Source organism: Aplosporella prunicola (genome assembly GCF_010093885.1).
Source record: "Aplosporella prunicola CBS 121167 unplaced genomic scaffold K452scaffold_9, whole genome shotgun sequence".
Lineage (NCBI taxonomy): Eukaryota > Fungi > Ascomycota > Dothideomycetes > Botryosphaeriales > Aplosporellaceae > Aplosporella > Aplosporella prunicola.
This window is the reverse complement of record NW_022983537.1, coordinates 1,014,257-1,034,643: the sequence shown is the minus strand read 5'-3', so window position 1 is coordinate 1,034,643 and position 20,387 is coordinate 1,014,257. Positions and strand designations below refer to the sequence as shown.

Below are 20,387 nucleotides of genomic sequence, written 5' to 3'. Positions count from 1 at the left end.
CATGAAGTCAAACGCCTCGAGGCGCAGATGACGGTTACGAGCCCCGACAATGCTCTGGCCTCTGGATCCATCAGAACAATTCGAGCAGAAGACCCTAGTTTGACTAGTCACATTGAACGTCGAGCATGGTGATGGCCCTGGCGTTCCGGAAACAGTTCTCTCTGTACTTTCAAGCATGAAGGCTCCAACACCCAAAGTCAACGCAGACTTTGACTTTGCAGAACGCAGTGGCGTCATCCATTTCAACCGGATTATTCCAGACCAGCCGATTAATCAGGACTAGAAAAGCATAGGCCGTGGTGCTGATCCAGTCTCAAAGCGCCTGCACGATCTTCGCACAGTCGCAATGCTGAGGGCAGAGCGCGTCCTAACTTTGGATGCTCTCTATTACTCCGAGATGACACCAAGCGAGCTTCCGGTTGCAGATGGATGTATCGAAGTGGAGTTATATGCCGCAGGCTTAAATTTCAAGGTATGGCTCACGTTTAAGTCTTTTACACAATGACATTGACCAGGAAACAAGACGTGCGGTGACAATGGGCATCGTCCCTGAAAATGAATTTTTGCTTTGGCCTTGAGGGGGCAGGTATTGTCAAGCGTGTCGGAAAGAATGCGGAAGGTTACAAGCCTGGAGATCGGGTAGCCATCTGTTGCAATGAATGGGGTTTCAATTGATAGCAATGAGTGGCATGATCTTGTTAGGAGCCCGGTAGGCGGAGTCCTCTTATACCCTGTGCTAAATGACTAAGCCACAGAAAAAGCAATATAAACTGCGTACACTTCAACACCATCCTTAAGAACGGCACATTCTCCAACAGGGTACAAGTTCCTGTCGAACGGGTACACCGCATACCCGACTCTCTCTCTTTTGAGGTACGGCCAGTTTACAAAGCCAACGGCTGGTTAAATGCTAAAACTGTCATTAAGATGCCGCGACTATCCCTCTAGTGTACCTTACGTCGATCTACTCGCTCTTTAACGTAGGAAATCTTCGGCAAGGACAGGTGTGCACTCTGCAACAATACCCAGTTGGAATAGCTGCTAACTGTTATAGTCGGTTTTGATTCACTCTGCCGCGGGCGGCATCGGCATTGCGTGCATTCAGCTTGCAAAGTACGTTGGTGCCGAGGTTAGTCGCTCAAGCTTCTGAAAGTATATCCCGTATACGTTCTGACTAAGATATCCAGATTTACGTTACTTTCGGCACCGACTCTAAACGCCAGTTCCTAGAAGAAACATTCGGAACCCCCCTTGATCGGGTGTTCTCTTCGCGGGACACTAAGTGCTTCTACAATTAGGGTGTCCACCAAAGGGAATGGATTGATATTATCGTGAACTCCTTGACTGGAGACTTGCTTGACGAGTCCTGGCGTATTTGCGCTGATGGCGGCTCCATGATCAAAATCGGGAAAAGGGACGTTGTGGATCGCAACCTCCTCGACTTCATGGACCAGAGCAAGTCGCGCGCTCACCTTGTTTAGAGAATCGCATGATACTACAGACATGCTATCGAATCATCATGTAGACGTCGCTTGGGCTGATGGACCTTGTAGCCCCCACGCCAGCGCTAATGATAGTACCTCAGCTGGACATGGTCTCGCCATCGGACGACCAGCAACCCTGTTTGACTTGCTACAAGGTCCCCGAGCTGATGCAGTTGGTGCCGGGAAAAGGGAGTATTGAAGTTCTGAGTGGCAGCGATACTGCAGGGCTGATGACGGCGCAAACGTTGTTTCTGCGAGAGGTGCTTGTAGGAGACGTTGGATGGTGGGGTAAATTATGTCAACGCTGGTGCTGACGCCACCCCAGCGGCCCAACCCGGAACGCCATAAGATCTAAAAATTGACACAACACCCCTGTAACAATCAAAAAGAAATTTTAAAAAAGAAATACCTTGAGCTTAGGAGACAATTATCAGTAGCAGGTAGATGAAAAGAAGACTAGTATTACTAGCAAAACTTTACCGTCTTACAATATTTGTCTTTCTTAATATAGGCCTCTAAGAACAACATTTTCACGCGAGATTATTAAGAACATATCATTGCCTCAATGTGCTTAAAAGATAATCTGTAAATGCCTTACCTTTATAGAGATAGTTAAATAATAATTGATTAATTAATCTAGAGTTTGCCCTGTCTCAAGAGATAAACAATGTCGTGCCTTCACTCACCTAGGTTATTTTAATACTTGTAATATTGCTAAAAACTGTACAAGGCTTGTAAACCGGGAAAAATAACCCCTTTTTAGAAAATGCTAGGTCCTCATGATTCCGCATCCAATTATTAATGCTGGAGTTTCGGGAAGTTGTCATAGTTTGGCTTATAAATAAAGTAAGTATACGCAAAAATCAAAGAAATGATACACTGTTACTGGTGCTTATTGCCGGCTAACCGCCTACTCAAACTACTATAGGATATCTTTTTGGGGACGGAAAGGATTGCCATACAGGATCGGTTAATAGCTAAGCATAGCTCAATAGTGGGGGCGGCGCGGTTGCCTCGAATCTCTTTTGCTTACGACCCACCATCCAATAAGCTTTCAAGGTCGGTCTTATTGTCTCATTTCGCCTTGCCCCGCATTTTGCCTAATAACCGCTCTCCACAGACAGACAATGTGCGGATATCCGCCGGAAGATCCCTTCAGGTAATATGCAATGCAACAAGAATTGCACTCAGCCCCTCTAAGCTGACTGCAGAAGATAACACCTCATCACACACACATAGGCTCAGCCTTAACAACCCACAATCGCGAATTCTCACAGAGTCCTGAAAATATACCAATCAATATTAGAGTTTCTTTTAATAGAGCATGCTCTACAAACTACAGCTGCTAATCCCCGTACGTGGTAATGAACCAGGACCATGACTTCACGGAACTACGCCCTTAAATCCTGCTTTCGAGCTGTTTGAAGCTAAGGGGCAAGAGTGTTGACAACATCGAACTTGAAACATACATCTATCTTTATCCGCAATCTACGACTGTATTTCTCGCAAACACCACCTCCATGTCTGACTCGGCAGACTACTACTCAATTTACGAGGGTGTATGGATCAATTGGTCCCGTGGGCGTATCTTGGGGTCAACCATCACTCTCAATCGTCGCGACGGGGGCCTCCTTATCTCTTTTATTACATTGTTTATCACTTTCGTCGGCACGGCATTCTGGAGAATCATTTGCTTCGCCCTACACTACTATTTCTCATCCGAAGCCCCTCGCGATGCTTTATACCATCAACAACAGGCAGTACTACGCAATTCAGCAAACGGCGGTAGCGGAGTCTTGTCACTTGGTAGACTCTTATGGGCCTGGCGTCATTACAACGTACATCGTCCGTATCGACGAATGCTTCCTACAATCATGTTGGCCATTTCTTTTCTCGGATGCTTTTCCGTGGCGGGAATCTTCTCATCAAAGATCGCAACATCAACCGGAACAGAAGTTCTACTGTCAAGTCCGTATTGCGGAATTCAAAATACGTCAGACCTCAAATCGGCCATACATCTAAAATTGATATATCCTTATGAGGTGCAAAGAACGGTAGATTCAGCCAACTATGCCCAAAAATGCTACACAAACACATCAAATCCGGAAGATTGCCGAGTCTACGTGAAGAAGCAACTTCCCTGGACGTCAAATCAGAACGCGACTTGTCCGTTCGCAAAGGATATTTGCAAGAATTTTTACAACAACATCGAGCTTGATACCGGCTTTGTCGACAGCAATGATCACCTGGGAATTAATGGCCCTATCAGTAGTCGTGTTTTGTTTCGAAGCGTCATGACTTGCGCACCTTTAGCGGTTGATGAATACGAAGCAAAAATTTCATCCCGAGCCAATGGGATGGAAGCACAGCTAACTAAGTTCTATCTTGGTCAGAACTTAGTCCCGCTCCCCGGTCTCAATTCGACTTTCGAGACATGGGATTACTCTGTTCGAAATCAGACCACTTACAGTGCCGGGTTCCCGGACGACTATAGTATTAAGTATGCCCCATTGAACTGTATTGTGTTTGTTGCGATGCTTACTGCTAGGTAGTGCATTGATGGCCGCGTTCGTGAACGATTCAATTGATTTTGAATATTCCAATTTCGATCCTATTCCACAGCTTCGGAAACCACACGCAGATACACACTTATATTTCCTGTCTGCCAACAATATCACGTTCACTGCAGAAACGAATGATCCATGGTATTCAGCCCATCACGAACTTCCAATGGAGCTTATTGGGGGAGAGACAGGAAAAATGACTGTTTATCGCGCCGACGATGTGGCATCAGTGTTAGGATGCGCGGTTCAGAGCCAAATATGCAATCCAGGCCTACAAGCCGGAAAGCAGTGTACGCCTCTGGGATCCCCAGCTGACACCTTCTACAACGCACAAGCTTTGTGGCCAGAGAGCAGCAAGTCTAAAATATGGAAAACAATCGTCGGCCATGTAATGTCATTCACTCCTATTCACCAAGTTCAACAGTTAGGCATCTCAGCACTGACCTCAAGATATAACATAAATTTGGGAGTGCAAGGACCGCTTTCGGACAACCAGTGGCAACTAGATGTCGAGCATTGGTTTAAAGGCGAATTAGCGCTACTTCAGGCATTGGTTGTTGAATACGCCACCGGACCTAAAGATCCGAGAATACGGGAATTTGTTATACCACCGACGGATTCTGCACACCAATACGTTTGTAAAAACCAGGTGTGCCCAACTCATCATTTTTTTATGCATCAAATCTCAGGTACAACGCTAAACAACTACTTCGAACAGAAAATTCTTACTACAGCCTACACCAATTTCAACACCTTCGGCCTGAGCTTGACGTTCGCACTCGGCGGAATCATCATCATCATATCCTACACCCTCGAGCCCTTCATCAGCTACATCCAGAAGCGCCGCTACGGCTTAGACAAGTACTCGCGGCTGGAATGGTGTACAAACGAGACGTTGCAACTGCAGCGACTGGCACACGAGGAGCTCGGCGTAGGCACATGGCACGGAGGTGCTGATGCCGTGCCTCTAACCAAGCCCGGGGAGCAGCTCGGCATGCTTGATATTACGGATGTGGAGCATCCAAGACTGAAGGCACCGCCGGCCACGATGGATGAGTTGTTGGTTGCTGAGACTCAGACAGTTGCTAAGGGAGCGAGAGTGGAGGAGGAAGAAAAAGAATCGAGTACTGCTTCTGTCGGGGATGATAGCCAGGGTTCAACATCGTCCAGTCCCTGCACCGCCGGACTGAACAGTCGGTAGATACGCTAACGAAGGGTCTGAACCGTCTCCGTCCCCCCTGCGCTAAGAACGGTCTTAGTCCTGACGGAGCTTGGTTTAGAAGGACGCCGGCCGACGGTAGTAAGAAAATTAGTATTGATTTTAAGGGGCGAACGCTACGTCGGCGAGTCGGTATATAATCTTATACCTCTAATGCTATATAAATTTTCGTAATACTATACTAAATCTTATGATGTCGGTCCGACTGAACGAGACGGCTTACTTAGTCGTCTAATTGAACGAGTGGACGGTAGGGACGGTAGGCGGATCGTCCCGCCTACTGTCGGCGCTGGAAGGGACGATATCGAACCCTGATGATAGCGTGATTTCTCTGTTATCTGAGAGAACGATTGAGGAGAGGGTTGCTAGTTAGACTGAATGTTAGGCGGTTGGAACTTGGAAGCTCTACAGGTTAAGATACTAAGGCCACAAAACGATTGTAGAGCTTTAGAGACAATAGAGAAATTGCTAAAAACGAATTGCGACCAATACTGAAGTACTTAATAGAACTCTGCTATTAAAATATTAGAAAGTAACCAGAATGTCCTTATTACTCTTATCGAGAAATGCCTTTCTATGCTGCTAACGGCCTATATGACTGAGAAAATTAACGACTTTAGAACTCGAGGTTCCTTTCTCTATTGGAAACTTCAGTATCTGCATCCATAAGCTCTCCCTTTGTCTTCATAACAGCGTACCTCATCAATCCGAAGATATGGTATGCGTATCCAAGACAAGCGAACGAGATCCAAATCCAGACCCCACGACATAAGTCTGCCGTCCCTGCCATGTCTCCGGCGAACCTCTCCTCCTTAGTACCACAGCGCCCTATTCCAGTACAAGACCCTACTGTTCATCAAATTGTCTTCGTCAAGATAAAACGTCGAATTAAAAACCAACTGCATGTCATTAACAAAAGGCGACCAGTGGATCTTGTCGTCCGCCCACTTGGTGTTAGGGTTACCGGCCAAGACGAAGGAGAGCAGGTACTTCTGCATCATGATCTATTGCGCAGCCGTGGTTTAAAAGGGGGGGGGGGTTGTCTAGAATGGGAAGATATGCTTACAGCGATAGTGGAGTTAACAGAGGAGCTGCCGCGCATGCCGCCGCCCATACTGCCGGCGGGAGAGGAGGAGTTGCTCGAGGTATTTGAGTTGGATGAGCCGCTGGGGCCACCTACGGAGCCGCTTGAAAAGGAAGCGAAAGACGAGGAGAGGGAGGAGGTGCTGTAGGCTGTTTGCATTCGTTCACTTAGTCGATGAAAAATTTGTTATAACAGGTCAGTGAAAGCTTACAGTAGTAGTTCTGACCAGTGCCATTGATAGCCGTATCCAAAGCAACCATAGCGTTCCACGTCTGGCTCTGCAGCGCCTGGATGACAGCCAAGTCCTTTGCCGCTAAGTCGAACGACTGCTTTATGTCCGCGAAGGGCAGGCCGGGGCTCGAGTAGTTAGGCTCGGGATAGAGGTCCAGGATTTCGTCGACGTCGTTGGTGATGGCAGGGAAGAAGATGTGCAGGTACGCGGCAACGTCTTCGCTGGTGTTGATGCCGGTGTAGGCTTGGCTGTTGGCTTCGTGCTGCTCGTGGCTGATTACGAAGGGGTCCTTGGAGTTGAAGCGTTTTCGATAGAGCTGAGCTTCGTCTGTTTGGCGTCTGGTTAGTGGTCACTAGATAGGTATGCAGTCCAAGTGACCACCATCACAACCAACAGAAGTGGAGATGTTCTGCCAGAAAGTCTACAAGTACAAAGGATGTCAGTTTGTCTCGCTTCAGTATACAAAGGATGGGAAATGTCCACTCACCTCCGAATGGTAGTGGCCAGCGCCAGACACGTAACCCGGAGACATGAAGTAGGCGCGATCGAAGAGCTGCTCAGCATGACCAGCAAACCGCTAAAGAGATCAATTTGTTAACAATCACATCAAAGAAAACATCTCGACGAGGACTTGCCGTCATCTGGAACAGGACCTGAGAGCCAACAGCGGAGAAACCAACAGCCATAACCTGGTTCGAGCCGCCTCCAAAATGACCAATATACTTCTTAACCCACTGGAAAGCATGCTGAACATCCCAAATAGCGGCGTTGGAAGTACCGCCCTCGTGCAGCAGGGTGGGGCCGTTAGCCAGGCCAGTGATACCGAGCCTGTAGTTGTACGAAACAAAGATGAAGTCCTTGGTCAAGTTGAAGAGGCCCTCTGAAGTATTCTCGGACTTGCTTCCGCCCGTGAAACCGTCTCCATATGTCCAAAACCATGACGGGAAGCTTCTTTTCCTCGCTATTGGCAGGAGCCCAGATATCCATGTACAGGCAATCCTCCTCGGAGAAGCAGTCGACGTCCGCATCAGCCAAAGAGCCATTGTTGAGTACAGTCTCGACCGGAGGCCATTCGGGCTTGGCGAAGCGGAGATCCACGGTTGGAACGGCAGCGAAGCGAATGTTTTGGTACTTGTAGTAGCCGAGCGAGGCGTTTCTGGCAGCGGTGGCGGCGGTGCAGTAGCCCAGGGTGACGGTCGGTGTGGAGGCGAGTATGTTGTTATTCGTGGGCAAGTCATGTCTCTGAGCTGATACCACCGCAGCTGCAAGGAGCAGCAAGAGGGCGGCGAGGATCTGCATTTTGCGAGGCCAAACGAGTGTGTTACAGATGACTCTCTGGAAAGAGACGACGGTGTTGTTTCATTTTGGAGGAATTGTTAAAGTTATATACCTGTTCCTAATGTGCTTAAGATTCGGTGAAGACGGTGAAGACGGTGTGTGACGGGCTGCAGGGGAACGTGATGGCGTGAAACTCAATAAAAGCAGTTAATGTTTCCTAAAAGCGTTTGCGTGAGAAGTCATTCCGCGGAATGACGAGGCAGCTCTACGTACGTTTCTGGAGACCACGCAGTCAATCTTCACCCCAGGAACATACTTACGTGACGTGCCCTAAGTATCTGTGCTACCCCCGTTTTACGCCATAACTCGCCTTACGCAGTGAGCGATTTCACAGTCAAGGAGTTACTAAAATACTTAAAGTTTATATAAGCTGGAGAAAATTGCATGCCCTAAATTATTCTTAGTTTACTTATAAAAAGTTATACTAAAGAAAGAAGATATTTAAGTACAAAGTAGAGATAACTAAAAATTCGGCGGTATTCTATATAAACTCGCCGAATTTTAAGAGAACTAGAATATATATTATAATTTCTTAAATAGGGACTTTTAAAAAAATCTAAATCTGTAGAATAAAAGTTTAACCAATTTTTTATAAATCTAGAGACTTTTATAGAAATGCAGCAACGTTAGGTGGTTATAAAACACGTGCGAAGAGGACGAGTTTTGGTGTAAAACAGGGCACATAGCACGAATACTAGGGCCTAGTACTGTACATCAAGCATTTTCACGTTCACACACCTTCGTACCCAAAAAATGCCCTCGCACATCCCAAATCATGAATACTCGCCTGAAGTCAGAGCTGAGATTATCAGGGCCAAGCACATACTAATTCGAACGTTCAACATTGGTTTAATAATTAACCCTTCGTAGTGGATTCCTTAAAGTGAGATTTTCCAACTGGTAGAAAACGTTCATCTGGTCTGGAGCTAGCCACGATTATCTCCACAAAAGCCTTGAAATCGCAGGAACATCAGTAAACATAATTTTTGCGAAAAATACGCTAATTTCCCCATTACTCCTAGCATTCTAAAATCCAATGTACCGCCAAATAAATATATGTATGAAAGCAGAACCAGTCAAAACAACATTCCACCATGAACCAACCCCCATGACATGTCCCAACGAACAAAACCCAGTCAGTTTCAAGTATTAAACCTGACTGACTTGAAGAGGAGTAGCAAGCTGACTTACAAACGAGTCACAACCCCTACTTGTACCGAACAGACGCTCCTCCATGACTGTTAAAGCGACTCCTACCGTAACGGACATCAGTGCCCTGTATCCCTGGCCCTACTTCGACCTTGTCTTTGACAAAAGGATCCGTGAGTCCCCTCTGAGCATCCCCACGCACCCGCTCATATCTCTTTTCCAGCTTGTCCACATCCTCAAATGTCACCACCTTTCCCGTAATGACTTCTCGTTCCATCCATTCAATTTCCCTGCGCACGCTTTGCAGGGCATATTCGTACTTGATAAGTTTCGTGGGGAGGTCTTGTCCTTTCAGCAGGCCCAGGATACCTGCGACGGTACCGTTGATGGCGCCCAGGATAGCCGTAGCGATATGGAAGTCGTGAGACAGAGCTCCGAGAATGACGAGAATGGATGAGACGATCAGCTGGGCGACAAGGAAGATGTACAGTGCGTAGTTGTAGCTTCGATACTGCCATTTGATGCGGTGCTCGTCACGGCAGATGCGCACGTAGATCCCGGCGTTTGCTTCCACGTCGTAGTTCTTGGAGTGAGGTGGCTTCCAGAAGCGGAGTCGTGCAAAACTTGATCCGTGGCGAAGTAGTTTGGTGGGAGCGATGCTGCTAATCTCGCTCCGTATTGTTTGGCTTTTGCTTTTGGATCGTAGTCGTGGCCTCCCTTTTGCCATCTCGCTGGATCGGTCGAGTGGAAGGATTCCCGTGAGTATGCGAAACTGCTCTATGGTGAGACCTTGAGCCACTGTATGGTCTGGTACTGTGCCAGGGCTAGGTGCAGCAACGGGAAAAGTGTTGAACTGGTCGGTGTCCGATACGGTGCTATCCATGATGTCTTCAAGCTGGCTTGGCCTCCGCTGGCGCTCTGATGTGAAGATTGATTGTTCTGACCAGACTTTGCAGCGACATGATCGCATTTATATATGCGATTAGTAGCACTCAAAAATGCAAAGAGCAGATCCTCGGACCTGGACAAAGATCTCCGAGTAGGTGTTGCAAAGCTTGACGCACTTAAGACAAGAGGCAGTAAGCCGGCGCTGTGTAACCAGCCGGTGAAAACGTCGGCCTAATCTCCCATTGGCTAGTTTTCAGCCAGTTACCAGATTCGTAATTTAGGTCTATAGGTGTATCTTATGGCTGATGGCGGCGGTTCGCCTCGATTACCTTGTTTAACTTCTTTGGGCAGCTTTTGGTCATATGCCTCATTTGATCCTCATGCCCTCAACGTAGAAAGTCGCCACTTCTGGTCCCCTATCGCCTCTGGACTTGAGGTTTTCGACAATATCGCCAAGGCCTTGGACTTCTTCAACGCCGATTTGCCCGGAAGATATCAGGGTTAACGCAGGCACAGGAGTCACCTCTGACGCCCGCTCCTGGATGGCTTGCCACCGCATCGACTGCATGCCACAGTCAGATCATTGGCGTTCCAGTCATACGATCCAAAATGGATACGAACCTTGAGTTCATCTACAAAGGATCTGACGTTGCTCGCTTCTCCTTCTACGTATACGCTCCCTGGGTAACCAGGCTTCGAGTAACCAGCAAGTGATAACTCTTTCGACAGTTGCACGATCGCGCGGCGCTTACTAGTAGCGAGCAGATGATGCATCCACAAGACCACCCTTAGCCCTTCGGCCTCTTCTGTTTTATGCGTGGGCCGGGGAGCCGCATGTTGGGCCGCCTGGGCCTGACGATCGGACTCAAAATCTTCAAGGGCTTGCTTGAAATCGCCAACGATCAGGTCCACACACTCGATCCCTGGAACTTGCCGATCGACAATCTCACGCAGGCGCGCGCGCAGCTGCTTTCGATCGTCATTCTGGACCCCGGGTCCGAAGGAAACGAAGACGTGTGGCGGCGATGACGTTGGATAGAGCCATGGGAGTACGAAGGACAGACTGTGGGCGGTGTCTAGCTGAATTTCGAGTTCAAAGTCCTCGTCAGGCCCTTGCGGGTTTTTGATGATGCGTATTTCTTCTGGGTACATAGTCTCGAGCAGCGTGATTTCATTGAGCTGACGCTCACGGTTCTCTTCAGTGTCAGCCATGATGGCTTGGGGATGGCAAGATGTCTTCCCGGACAGGTTGATGCATGAGTTTGGTGTTGAGAAAAGAGACAAAGGCCGATGACGTAAGGCAGCTAGGAAGCGAGACGCGCTGTCACGAAAGCACATGATCGCGTCAACAACATCACATTTTCGGCCTCTCCGAGGCCACTCCACCACTCAACATGCTCAACAAGCCCTTTAAGTCGCCACTGCTGGCTAGAAGGCCCGCCAATGTCCAGGATCTGCGGCATACCTCTCCTAATGCCTCGGAACCGCCCCCAAAGAAGCGACGCGTCTCGCGCGAGAACGATGCAGAGCCGCCGACCGCGCCACCGAAGGCAGTACACGTATCAGCTGTCCCACGAAAGCCTCTAGTGCAGGTTGTGAATCCTGCTGCATCCGCATTATCCAGGCAGGCCGACGAAAATGGCGTGGAGGGATATTATACTGTCCTGTGGTACGTTGGAGCCTGATGGCACGGAGATGTACGCGCTGACTTCCTAGGCGCAAGTTCACGACCAAGAAGAACAAGACTTGGGACGGCGACGGTGTGCTGTCGGTATCTGGAGGCTATGCATATCTCCAGGACATCTCCGGCCGTGATATGGGCAGGACAATGATGAACAAGCCGCTGTTGCCGGGTTCCACACTTTCAGTTGGAGGCAAAGACATTGAGGTTGACTCGGTCATTTCAAAGCAGGACTTTCTCGCAGGACTTCCATTTCTAGGGCCGGTACCGGCGCCGAAGGCTCAGGTTCAAGAAGTGGTTGAGAAGAAACCGGCACTGAGCATGAAAGCTCAGACAAAACAAGAGAAAGTTGAAGCAAAGCAGGTTAAGAATTTGAATGTCGCGGCGCCAAAGACACAGGCTACCACAAACCAGTTCAAGAATCCGCTCCTTTCCACCACGACCCTGCCGAAAACCATTAAAACCTCGACACCGCAGCCTCGGCACGATCCCAATGCTCCTGGCGCTTTGGTGATGAAGCGGCCTCTTCCCATGGACGTTCCTAAGGGGAAACAAGTTGTGGACGTCGTGATCGATCCGATTCTTGGGAAGCATCTCCGCGAACATCAGCGGGAAGGCGTACAATTCTTGTACGAATGTGTCATGGGACTGCGGTCATTCGAGGGGAGAGGAGCCTTCCTAGCAGACGACATGGGGCTCGGCAAGTCGTTGCAAACAATCACCCTCCTTTGGACTCTGCTCAAGCAAAACCCGATCTATGAAGAGGGGCCTGTGGTCAAGAAGGCGTTGATCGTATGTCCAGCAACTGTTGTCGGCAACTGGAGAAGAGAGTTCCGCAAGTGGCTGGGCAACGAGAGAATTGGCGTCTTTGTGGTGGAAGACAAGAAACAGCGCCTGACGGACTTTACAAAAGGCAGGGCCTACAACGTCATGGTCATTGGATATGAGAGGTTCCGGGAGGCATACGCGGAAATCAAGAAAGGCTGCAACGTCGATATCATCATCGCTGATGAGGGACACAAGATCAAGGGAGCAAAGAACAAGGCGGCTGCGGCTATAAGGGCACTGGAAACCGACCGAATCGTCATGCTCTCGGGTACGCCTTTGTCGAACGATTTGTTGGAATTCTATTCTGTTGTCGACCTGGTCAACCCTGGGATTCTTGGAAAGCTCTCCACATTTAGGAGAGAATTCGAAGGGCCAATCGTCAGAGGTCGCCAACCGGAAGCGACTGCGAAAGACAGGGAGAAAGGCGAGGCTCGGGACGAGGAGATGAAGAACATCACGAAGCAATTCATGCTTCGCCGAGAAGCGAGGATTTTGGCCAAATACCTTCCGTCGAAATCCGAACATGTATTGTTCTGTCGGCCGACATCTGCTCAATCGGAGGTTTACCGCGTCGTTCTATCGTCGCCCGCCTTTGGTGCTGCGATGGGAAGCAATGAGAATGCCCTCCAGCTCATCAACGTTCTCAAGCAAGTGTGCAACAGCCCAAGGCTTTTGTTGCCTTCAAACAACGATGAGCTTCCCAAGGCAAACTCTCTCATGTCCTCCATTTTGGAGTCTATCCCGCCGAAGCTCCTTAAGAGCCCAGGAGCCAGCGGCAAACTCCAAGTTCTCGACAGTCTGCTGCATCGGATCCGGAGCACGACCGACGAGAAAGTCGTCATTGTCTCACATTACACGTCTACCCTTAATGTACTCGAGAGCCTTCTCGCCTCATTGTCTTACTCGTTCCTGCGGGTCGACGGCTCGACGCCCACTAACAAACGCACGGAATTGATTTCGAAGTTTAACAGGACCGATGCTAAAGTATCGTTCATCTTTCTTCTTTCCGCAAAGGCTGGTGGGATGGGCATCAACTTGATTGGCGCGTCCCGATTGATTCTCTACGACATTGACTGGAACCCAGCTCATGATCTTCAAGCCATGGCTCGCATCCATCGCGATGGTCAGGCGAGGCCATGCAAGATCTACCGGTTTCTCACGATGGGCGCTTTGGATGAGAAGATCTACCAGCGTCAGCTCACCAAGCAAGGTCTCGCCGACAGTGTTATTGACAACAAGTCTTCTTCGTCCAGCTTCACTCGCGAGGAGCTCCGCGACCTCTTCACTCTGGACGAGAGCAACGACTGCCAAACGCACAAGCTGGTTAGCTGTCCGTGCGGTGGGCGCGGCAATGGCGGAGGCATCGTCACTGCGGAGGATGTCACTGAGGTGAAAGAGGCAGCCGCAGAAGAGACGGACGACGAGGAACTGCCGGAGCTACCCATGCTGCTGAAGGCGAGCAATGTGGACATGGAGGCGCAAGAGAAGCGGATCAAGGACGGCAAAGGCAAGAACCAAGGCAAGGCCAAGATGCTGGCATTGATGCAGTATGCGCACATTGATGTGGCTCTGCTCGGCCAAGGCACTTCTGCCGAGTCCCCACCAGCAACAACGGATGACGAGGAAGAAGCCGCCACCGATCATGTATCAGCGGCGGACTTGGAAGCGATGATCGATGACGAGCCGCTGCTCGACGTGCTCAGGGAAGAAGGGTCACGCGTCAAATTTGTCTTTTCCAAAACGAGCTCTTGAGGACTCTCACACGATGATCTTACCTACGTAATGGACAGCTTGTCCGCCGGCAAAATCGCATTTCTCCGGCGTAGTTGGTAGTCACAGTGGACGATGATATTTGGGACCCGCAGGCCGGACTTGTGTTTGTTTGTTAGTTTTGTGTTTTGTTTTCCAAGGATCAATTCAAGACTATGAGACACGCATGTGCGATAGACCGCCGCGTATGTACTGTACGAACATAAGCACCCTGCCATTCCACCACTATAGCATAGAAGCAATATACCCCGCAATGCAATATGGTTGTCGCATGTGGCCAGCAGCCTATAGCTATAATAGGGACATGCGTGCCGCGTGAAACGGGCAATGACGTGCATCCTGGCGGGTGAGCGGGTCCAGATGCCAAGACACGGGAAAGGGGGGCGATCCATGCGGGCTCAGACGCGGAGTTTGTGCAGGCGGGCGGGCTTGTGGGGGTTGTGCTGCGTGGGTGGTCTAAACCGTGTATGTGGGTTGTCTTGTTCAAGGGCGGGGCTAGGACGGCTGGTTGGTGGCTGGGTGCTCTGTAATTGTTGGAGACGGTGGGCAGGAGTTGCGAGGACATGTTGGCGCTGCACAACAATAGACACCGAAGACGGACAGAGAAAGTTGGACAGAAAATGCATCAGAAAACGGCGGTCCGGCCCCGGCATAAATAATATTTACAGTCAAGAAGCGAAGAAGAAGCTACCACTCATACAATCCACTCATATGTACATCCGTGCTCAAAAACATCCAACCCCTATCATCCCTCTCGCATATACATGCCACATAAGAAGAAGAAAGAAGCCCATCACAATTACAAGAACTTCTTGTCAACCCAGTCCATGTAGTCAGAGCCAAGGACGGTCTTGATATCGACCGCAGCAGAGAGCTGCTTGCCGTACTTGCGGCCCCTGGTGGAGGCGCCCTTGCCCGTGTTCTTGTACTCGCCGAAGACGACGTTGTCCATGGTGCTAGAGCCGGAGGACATGGTGTGCCAGCCCTCGGCGTTGATGACATCGCTGAGGGCGGTGTGCTGGAAGACGACGCGGGCATACTGGCGCCAGGGGCGGCCGAGGTAGTAGGCGCCGGCCTTGACGGAATTGCCGTCGGCGGCGGCGACGTTGCTGTTGTTGATGACGTAGTAGGCGTCGCTGTCGGCGGCGAGGCGGCCGTTGGCGGTGAGGTAGCCCGAGCCGGCCGCCAGGACGCGCAGGTCGATGTTCTCGAACCACGCGGCGGCCTCCTGGCCGAAGATGAAGTCGGTCGCGCCCTGGATCAGCGAGTTGGCGTAGTACTGCTTGCCGCTCTGCGCCATGACCGTGTCCTGGTAGCCCGTGAACTGGCAGCCGTAGTAGGCCTGGTGCTCGCCGTAGTAGGTCGAGATGGCGACGGCCTGCGAGCCCTCGCCGTACGAGTTGTCGACGTTGACGTTGTACATGGCGAGGTTGGCCGTGTGGGCGCGGAGGGTGGCGGCGCCGTCGTTGTTGAGGCCCTCGGCCTGGCTGTGGCCCGCCGTGATCGTGACCTTGTTGCCCTTGTACGAGCTGTCGTCCGCCGAGTAGCCGTAGATGTTGAGCTTGCCCTTGAGCGTCGGGAGAGTGACCTGCTCCTTGTACGTGCCCGCGTAGATGAAGATGGTCTGCTCGCTCGTCGTCGACGTGCTCAGCGCGTCCACGGCCTCCTGAACCGTCTTGTATGTGCCGCTGGAACCGACCGTCAGGGCGCCGGTGGGGGGAGAGGTGATGGCGAGAGCCGAGCCAGCCAGGGCCAGGAGGGAAAGAAGGCGAGCCATTGCTGTTGGTGGTGGTGAAGCGAAAGAGCGAATTGAAGTTGGACGAAGAAGAAGTAGGGAGAAGTAGTACCTGACCTGAGCGGGATGATGGCGTAAAACAGCGAGGATCAACAGTAGTATATATACTCGAGAAGTGCGGCCGTAAATAATTAGGTAGAGCTGTTCGCGAGGCCCCGAAACGGGAAATTGGCCGGTTGGTCGGCCTTTCCATGAAACGCTTCATTTGCGTGTCTCCCCGCACTTTGTTTGAAGCTAAGCTTCCGCCCTGTCGGCTAAGACTGGAGCCTGCTTCGCTGTGCTGAATTGCGTGCCACTAGCAAACGCCGTTCCGTGGCCTATCCGCAGCTAGCTCTTCTAGAAAACCATCGCACCACCTTTTCCCTCGCCGTGACGAAAATTTCTACCGAGCTCATGCTTGTTTCTCCGGTAGTCGTTTCTGTTTCATGCCTACGCGGCATCAAGCTCGTATGTTTTGGTTTAGAGTTTCACACGGGTAACAGGCGGTTTCAACGTCGGGAGTGTCATGCCGAGCGGGGCACCCACGGCCAGGCCCGCGATGAGATGAGCAGCCGGCATCGGCACATCGGGGCTCGGAACGAGCGTTAATCAAGGCGTGGCGGCCATGAGCGTGTACCTCCACCACTGGTCTTCGTCGTCGGCCATTTTGAACACGTCCATGCCGCCTTCGACGCCCGCAGGCCCGACCGTCCACAGCCCGTTCTCCACCAGCAGAATCCAGAACTGCAGCAGCACCATCAGCTGCGTGTGGTGCGGATCGTTGAACGGATTGGTCCCGCTTTGGAACAGCGACGTGTAGGCCTCCGGGTCGCGGGCAGGGCCTTCTTGCGAGCCGTACCGGTACGGCTTGTCCGTGATGGCCCTGTTGTCGCCGAAGCGCGCGAATCCGTTGGCCCCGACGGGGAAGGGCGTGACGAGGCGCACGCCGTCTTGGTATCCGTCCCACGCGTGTGTCTGTGAGTTGAGATACAGCCCACCCCGCATGCCGGTCAGGGTCGAGTTCGCGACGTAGTAGAAGCCGCCGCCGTCGACATTGTCTTCAATTACCTCGTCCGATCCAAACAGCAGGATTGGATGCTCCGACGGGCCCTGGCTGTACTTGGCTGGGTCTGGTGGTGGCGGCCACGGAGGCCCTTCCAGAAAGGCGGCAATGTTCTCTGGTGTGGGACATTCAAGGCCCGGGGCAATGTAGCGGAAAGGACACCCCGGGGCGCAGGTGAGGAAGTTGTACAGGAAGCTGTCATTTGGCACGTCCGGGTTGTCTGCTAGGGCCTCTGGATGAATAAGGCGCTGGCACATCCTCTGCTCGGCCTGCGCCGTTTTTGCATCGGCCGGCATGCGCTCCCAGATGGCCCTCAGCAGCTTTTTGAAATAGTCGAGGGTGTCGTTGAGCGCTTTATCGCCGTAGGGCTTCATGGCCCACGGCGAGCTGTATTCGGAGTGGCCAAAGTAGTCATTCTCACGAATTGCATCCACCTCCGCTTGCGGAAGCGCGACAAACTTCCCACTCTCCACAAGGCCAACATACGTCGCCAACACGAGCTCGAGCGGGAAAGAGTCTAGTTCATCGTTGAGAAAAGTCCAATAGTCAACGTAGCTCGCCAGGTTGGTGTCCATGTCGAATACGACCCCAAGCCGATCCTCGGTCCAAGTCCTCATGTACAGCAGCAGGTATCGTGTCTCCTCGTACATTTCGTAGGTCGACTGGAGATGCTCGGCCATATCTTGCGGCGACGCCAGCCCCTCAAGAAAGTATGAGAAGGCGAGGCCATCGGCTGGCATCTGCGCGCGGTGCAGGAACTCAACCACATCCGGCGTCAGGACCTCTTGCAGGTAGGCCAGGTTCCCCACCTCGGCCTCGACGCCCTCCCAGTGCTCCCACCACGTTGTCGTCGGGCGGGCCGGGATCTCTTTGGGCTCGACGTCGCGGTGCCGTCCAGCCCAGCCCAACTCGACGACGTGATTGTGCAAGTAGACGCAGCGGTCGACATCGAGGCGCTCCTGGGGCACGTTGGACTCCGCCATGTCCCTGTACGGGTGCCAATTCTTTGCTGCTTGTGGCCTGGGCGTGATTCCCGACTGGTCATCCGAGTCGATCATGAATTCAATTAGCGTCACATAGCGAGCGCAGCCATGGTCGAGGGCGATAGCGGAGAGCTTGATGGCGACGAGGAGCAGGAGGCCGAGCACAGCGTCGCGGACGCCGGCCCAGTTGGCGGCGCGCGAATTAGGCTTCATCCTCGCACGCATCATGGATGGAAGTCGGTCGATCGCGGTCGCGTATGTACAACATGTCAAGGCAGCAGTCGATCCATGGCCGGGGTCGCGTCAAGGCGTCGCGAGTCGCGAGATGTGGACCTCCGGCCCCTGAGGGCGTATGTAACGAAGCTCGCGAAGCTTTCGGCTAGCGACTAGACGCCCCGGGTAGGGCGGCTTTGCTCCACCTTTGCACTATATACTTGCGGGCCTGACCATCTCGCCTTGCTCCCCTGAACTCTGCAATACAATATAATATAGAAAAAAGGGCGTGCGCCCTTCTTGACATGACATTTGCACACCGCTCGCCTCTACAATATCCACAAACTCTACCAGTAAAGGGGTATACGGTGGACAAGATGAACAGTAGAACCACCAAACATGAGAATGAGACAACGAAACCACCAGAACGCCGAAAAAAGTGCGAGCAGCCAGTCTGCCTACCTACGCAGCAACCTTCACCAACTCTTCCACTCGTTCATACAACTCCGCCGGGTCATCAAACACCACCCACGCCTCTCTCGGCACTCCTTCAAAAGCGCGCTCGAACCGCTCCGGCGCGTTCTTCGTCGCCTCATTCATTTCCGCCACGCCCGTTACCCTTCGAATGAAGATAACGCCAATCCAGCCCGGAAACGCGCGGTACATGTCGCCGTAGGCCTCCGGATCGCTCTGCGTGCTATCGCCAATGCACAGGAACCTGCGCTTCGGGAAGTGCGCTTGAATAGTGCGCATGCGCGTAGTCTTGTATTTGCGCGTCCCAGCAGTCAGCGACGTCAAGAAGCCGGCCAGGTCCATCCAGCTCGCCTCGCGCAGCAGCAACTCTCCAGACGGGAAATGCGCGTCGCGGAAGTCGCGCAGGAAGGGGTAGAGGTTGTAGGGGCTGGCGCTGAGGTACCAGAACGGCGGCTTCCCGAGCATCTTGTTGATGTGCGCGTACAGTTGCGGCATCCCCGCGACGGCTGTCGGCGCGTCCACGAACGTGCTGCGCAGGATCCCCAGCGGCGACGGCGTCTGCGTTATCTTGATCGTGTCGTCGATGTCTGAGAGGACGGCCCAGCCAGTTGGCTCCGCAAACGTCGTCGTCATGGGGTGCGTGTGCAGGTTGACAGCCGTGCTAGTGATGGTGTCCCCGTCGACATGATTTCCCTTGAGCGTGATGTCGTTGGTGCTGACGCCGCTGCGCCCACTGGGACCTAGCTTCTCCGTTTGTGTGCCATCGATGCTGATGTCGACTGTGTGCGCGGGCAGGATCGCGTCGATCCATGGCTCCAGCCGCTTTGCTATCGTTGTTTCCGCCTCGTCGCCTTTCCCTACACCCACCTTCTCCGCGACGTCCGCCACCAGCTTGCTGTAGTCACGTCCGCTGTTCTTGATGAAATATGCCGCGACGAACTTGGCTTGCCAGACATTATTACCGGTTGCGCCAGGCGGGCGATGCGCGGTGTTGTCCTGCAGCCAAAGATTCGTTGTCTCCGGGTCGGCGGCATGTGCGAAGGGGTTGCGCGCGCCGAGGTACGATGTCAGGTTGTCGATGAGCGAAATGTCTTGCAGCCGAGAAGGGAGTCGAGGCATGGCGGCTTCGAAGTCGGGGAATTTTGCGAGAGTCCTTGCCTCCCGCTCGTCTTCCGTCTCTTCCATATGAGCGGCAGCCTTCCAGGAATCATCCATTATGACGTTGAGTCGGTCCATGGTTGGCGGCCTTGGTGAGCGAACGGAAGGCTCAGTCAGATGCAAAGGGTCTTAGTTGTAGGGAGGTCAGATGGGAGAGGAGGGCGTTGAGTTTTGGAGTCGTTGCGAACGGCGGAGGCGCCATGGTGGCTGGTTAGGGGCAGCGCAAGCGCTGTGATCGTCCTTGCAGGAAGCCTGATACCGCGTCGATGAGGCTGGCGTCGCGGAGCGTGACGGCCAGCGTCTTGGCTGACACAACTCCGCGTCAAGTGACGGCCGATCTAACGTTTCACCCCTGCCTGACCCGGAGACGGCGCCACCCATTTGACTCGATCACCTGCTTTCCGCCTTGAATACTCAAATCCATCTATTGCCACCGCCTTTAACCGTAGGCGAGCTTCCTCATCTAGCTGTATGACGTCTCTTGG

At 52.2% G+C, this 20,387-nt stretch overlaps 8 protein-coding genes across 8 annotated transcripts; 2 read left to right on the top strand and 6 right to left on the bottom strand.

Annotated features, from left to right (window-relative positions):
• Positions 1 to 3,004: 3,004 nt before the first annotated feature.
• K452DRAFT_307625 (uncharacterized protein) lies at positions 3,005 to 5,137 on the top strand (the record flags this gene model as incomplete). Its single annotated transcript, XM_033543084.1, has 4 exons — positions 3,005 to 3,984; positions 4,037 to 4,697; positions 4,767 to 5,107; positions 5,131 to 5,137. The coding sequence occupies 4 exons, from the start codon at positions 3,005 to 3,007 to the stop codon at positions 5,135 to 5,137; spliced, it is 1,989 nt and encodes a 662-aa protein (XP_033399222.1).
• Positions 5,138 to 6,079: 942 nt separating this feature from the next.
• Positions 6,080 to 7,882, bottom strand: K452DRAFT_297234 (uncharacterized protein; the record flags this gene model as incomplete). Its single annotated transcript, XM_033542000.1, has 7 exons — positions 6,080 to 6,271; positions 6,334 to 6,500; positions 6,563 to 6,910; positions 6,971 to 7,004; positions 7,071 to 7,160; positions 7,237 to 7,461; positions 7,520 to 7,882. The coding sequence occupies 7 exons, from the start codon at positions 7,880 to 7,882 to the stop codon at positions 6,080 to 6,082; spliced, it is 1,419 nt and encodes a 472-aa protein (XP_033399221.1).
• A 1,318-nt stretch (positions 7,883 to 9,200) lies between these two features.
• On the bottom strand, positions 9,201 to 9,629 carry K452DRAFT_198651 (uncharacterized protein; the record flags this gene model as incomplete). The annotated part of the gene is made up of 1 exon (XM_033535993.1): positions 9,201 to 9,629. A coding segment is annotated over one exon (429 nt), but the record flags the coding sequence as incomplete, so codon positions are not given.
• Positions 9,630 to 10,239: 610 nt separating this feature from the next.
• Positions 10,240 to 11,170, bottom strand: K452DRAFT_357804 (uncharacterized protein; the record flags this gene model as incomplete). The annotated part of the gene is made up of 2 exons (XM_033546145.1): positions 10,240 to 10,520; positions 10,580 to 11,170. The coding sequence occupies 2 exons, from the start codon at positions 11,168 to 11,170 to the stop codon at positions 10,326 to 10,328; spliced, it is 786 nt and encodes a 261-aa protein (XP_033399219.1). The 3' UTR covers positions 10,240 to 10,325.
• A 182-nt stretch (positions 11,171 to 11,352) lies between these two features.
• Positions 11,353 to 14,399, top strand: K452DRAFT_269082 (uncharacterized protein; the record flags this gene model as incomplete). Its single annotated transcript, XM_033538927.1, has 2 exons — positions 11,353 to 11,627; positions 11,675 to 14,399. The coding sequence occupies 2 exons, from the start codon at positions 11,353 to 11,355 to the stop codon at positions 14,217 to 14,219; spliced, it is 2,820 nt and encodes a 939-aa protein (XP_033399218.1). The 3' UTR covers positions 14,220 to 14,399.
• Positions 14,400 to 15,036: 637 nt separating this feature from the next.
• K452DRAFT_225563 (carbohydrate esterase family 8 protein) lies at positions 15,037 to 16,014 on the bottom strand (the record flags this gene model as incomplete). The annotated part of the gene is made up of 1 exon (XM_033536763.1): positions 15,037 to 16,014. One exon carries the CDS (start codon positions 16,012 to 16,014, stop codon positions 15,037 to 15,039), a length of 978 nt encoding a protein of 325 aa, XP_033399217.1.
• Positions 16,015 to 16,428: 414 nt separating this feature from the next.
• K452DRAFT_172004 (uncharacterized protein) lies at positions 16,429 to 18,379 on the bottom strand. The gene has a single exon (XM_033535805.1). It carries the CDS (start codon positions 18,283 to 18,285, stop codon positions 16,621 to 16,623), a length of 1,665 nt encoding a protein of 554 aa, XP_033399216.1. The 5' UTR covers positions 18,286 to 18,379; the 3' UTR covers positions 16,429 to 16,620.
• Positions 18,380 to 18,450: 71 nt separating this feature from the next.
• Positions 18,451 to 20,136, bottom strand: K452DRAFT_286331 (uncharacterized protein). The gene has a single exon (XM_033540276.1). The coding sequence runs from the start codon at positions 19,978 to 19,980 to the stop codon at positions 18,733 to 18,735; it is 1,248 nt and encodes a 415-aa protein (XP_033399215.1). The 5' UTR covers positions 19,981 to 20,136; the 3' UTR covers positions 18,451 to 18,732.
• Between the last annotated feature and the right edge of the window lie 251 nt (positions 20,137 to 20,387).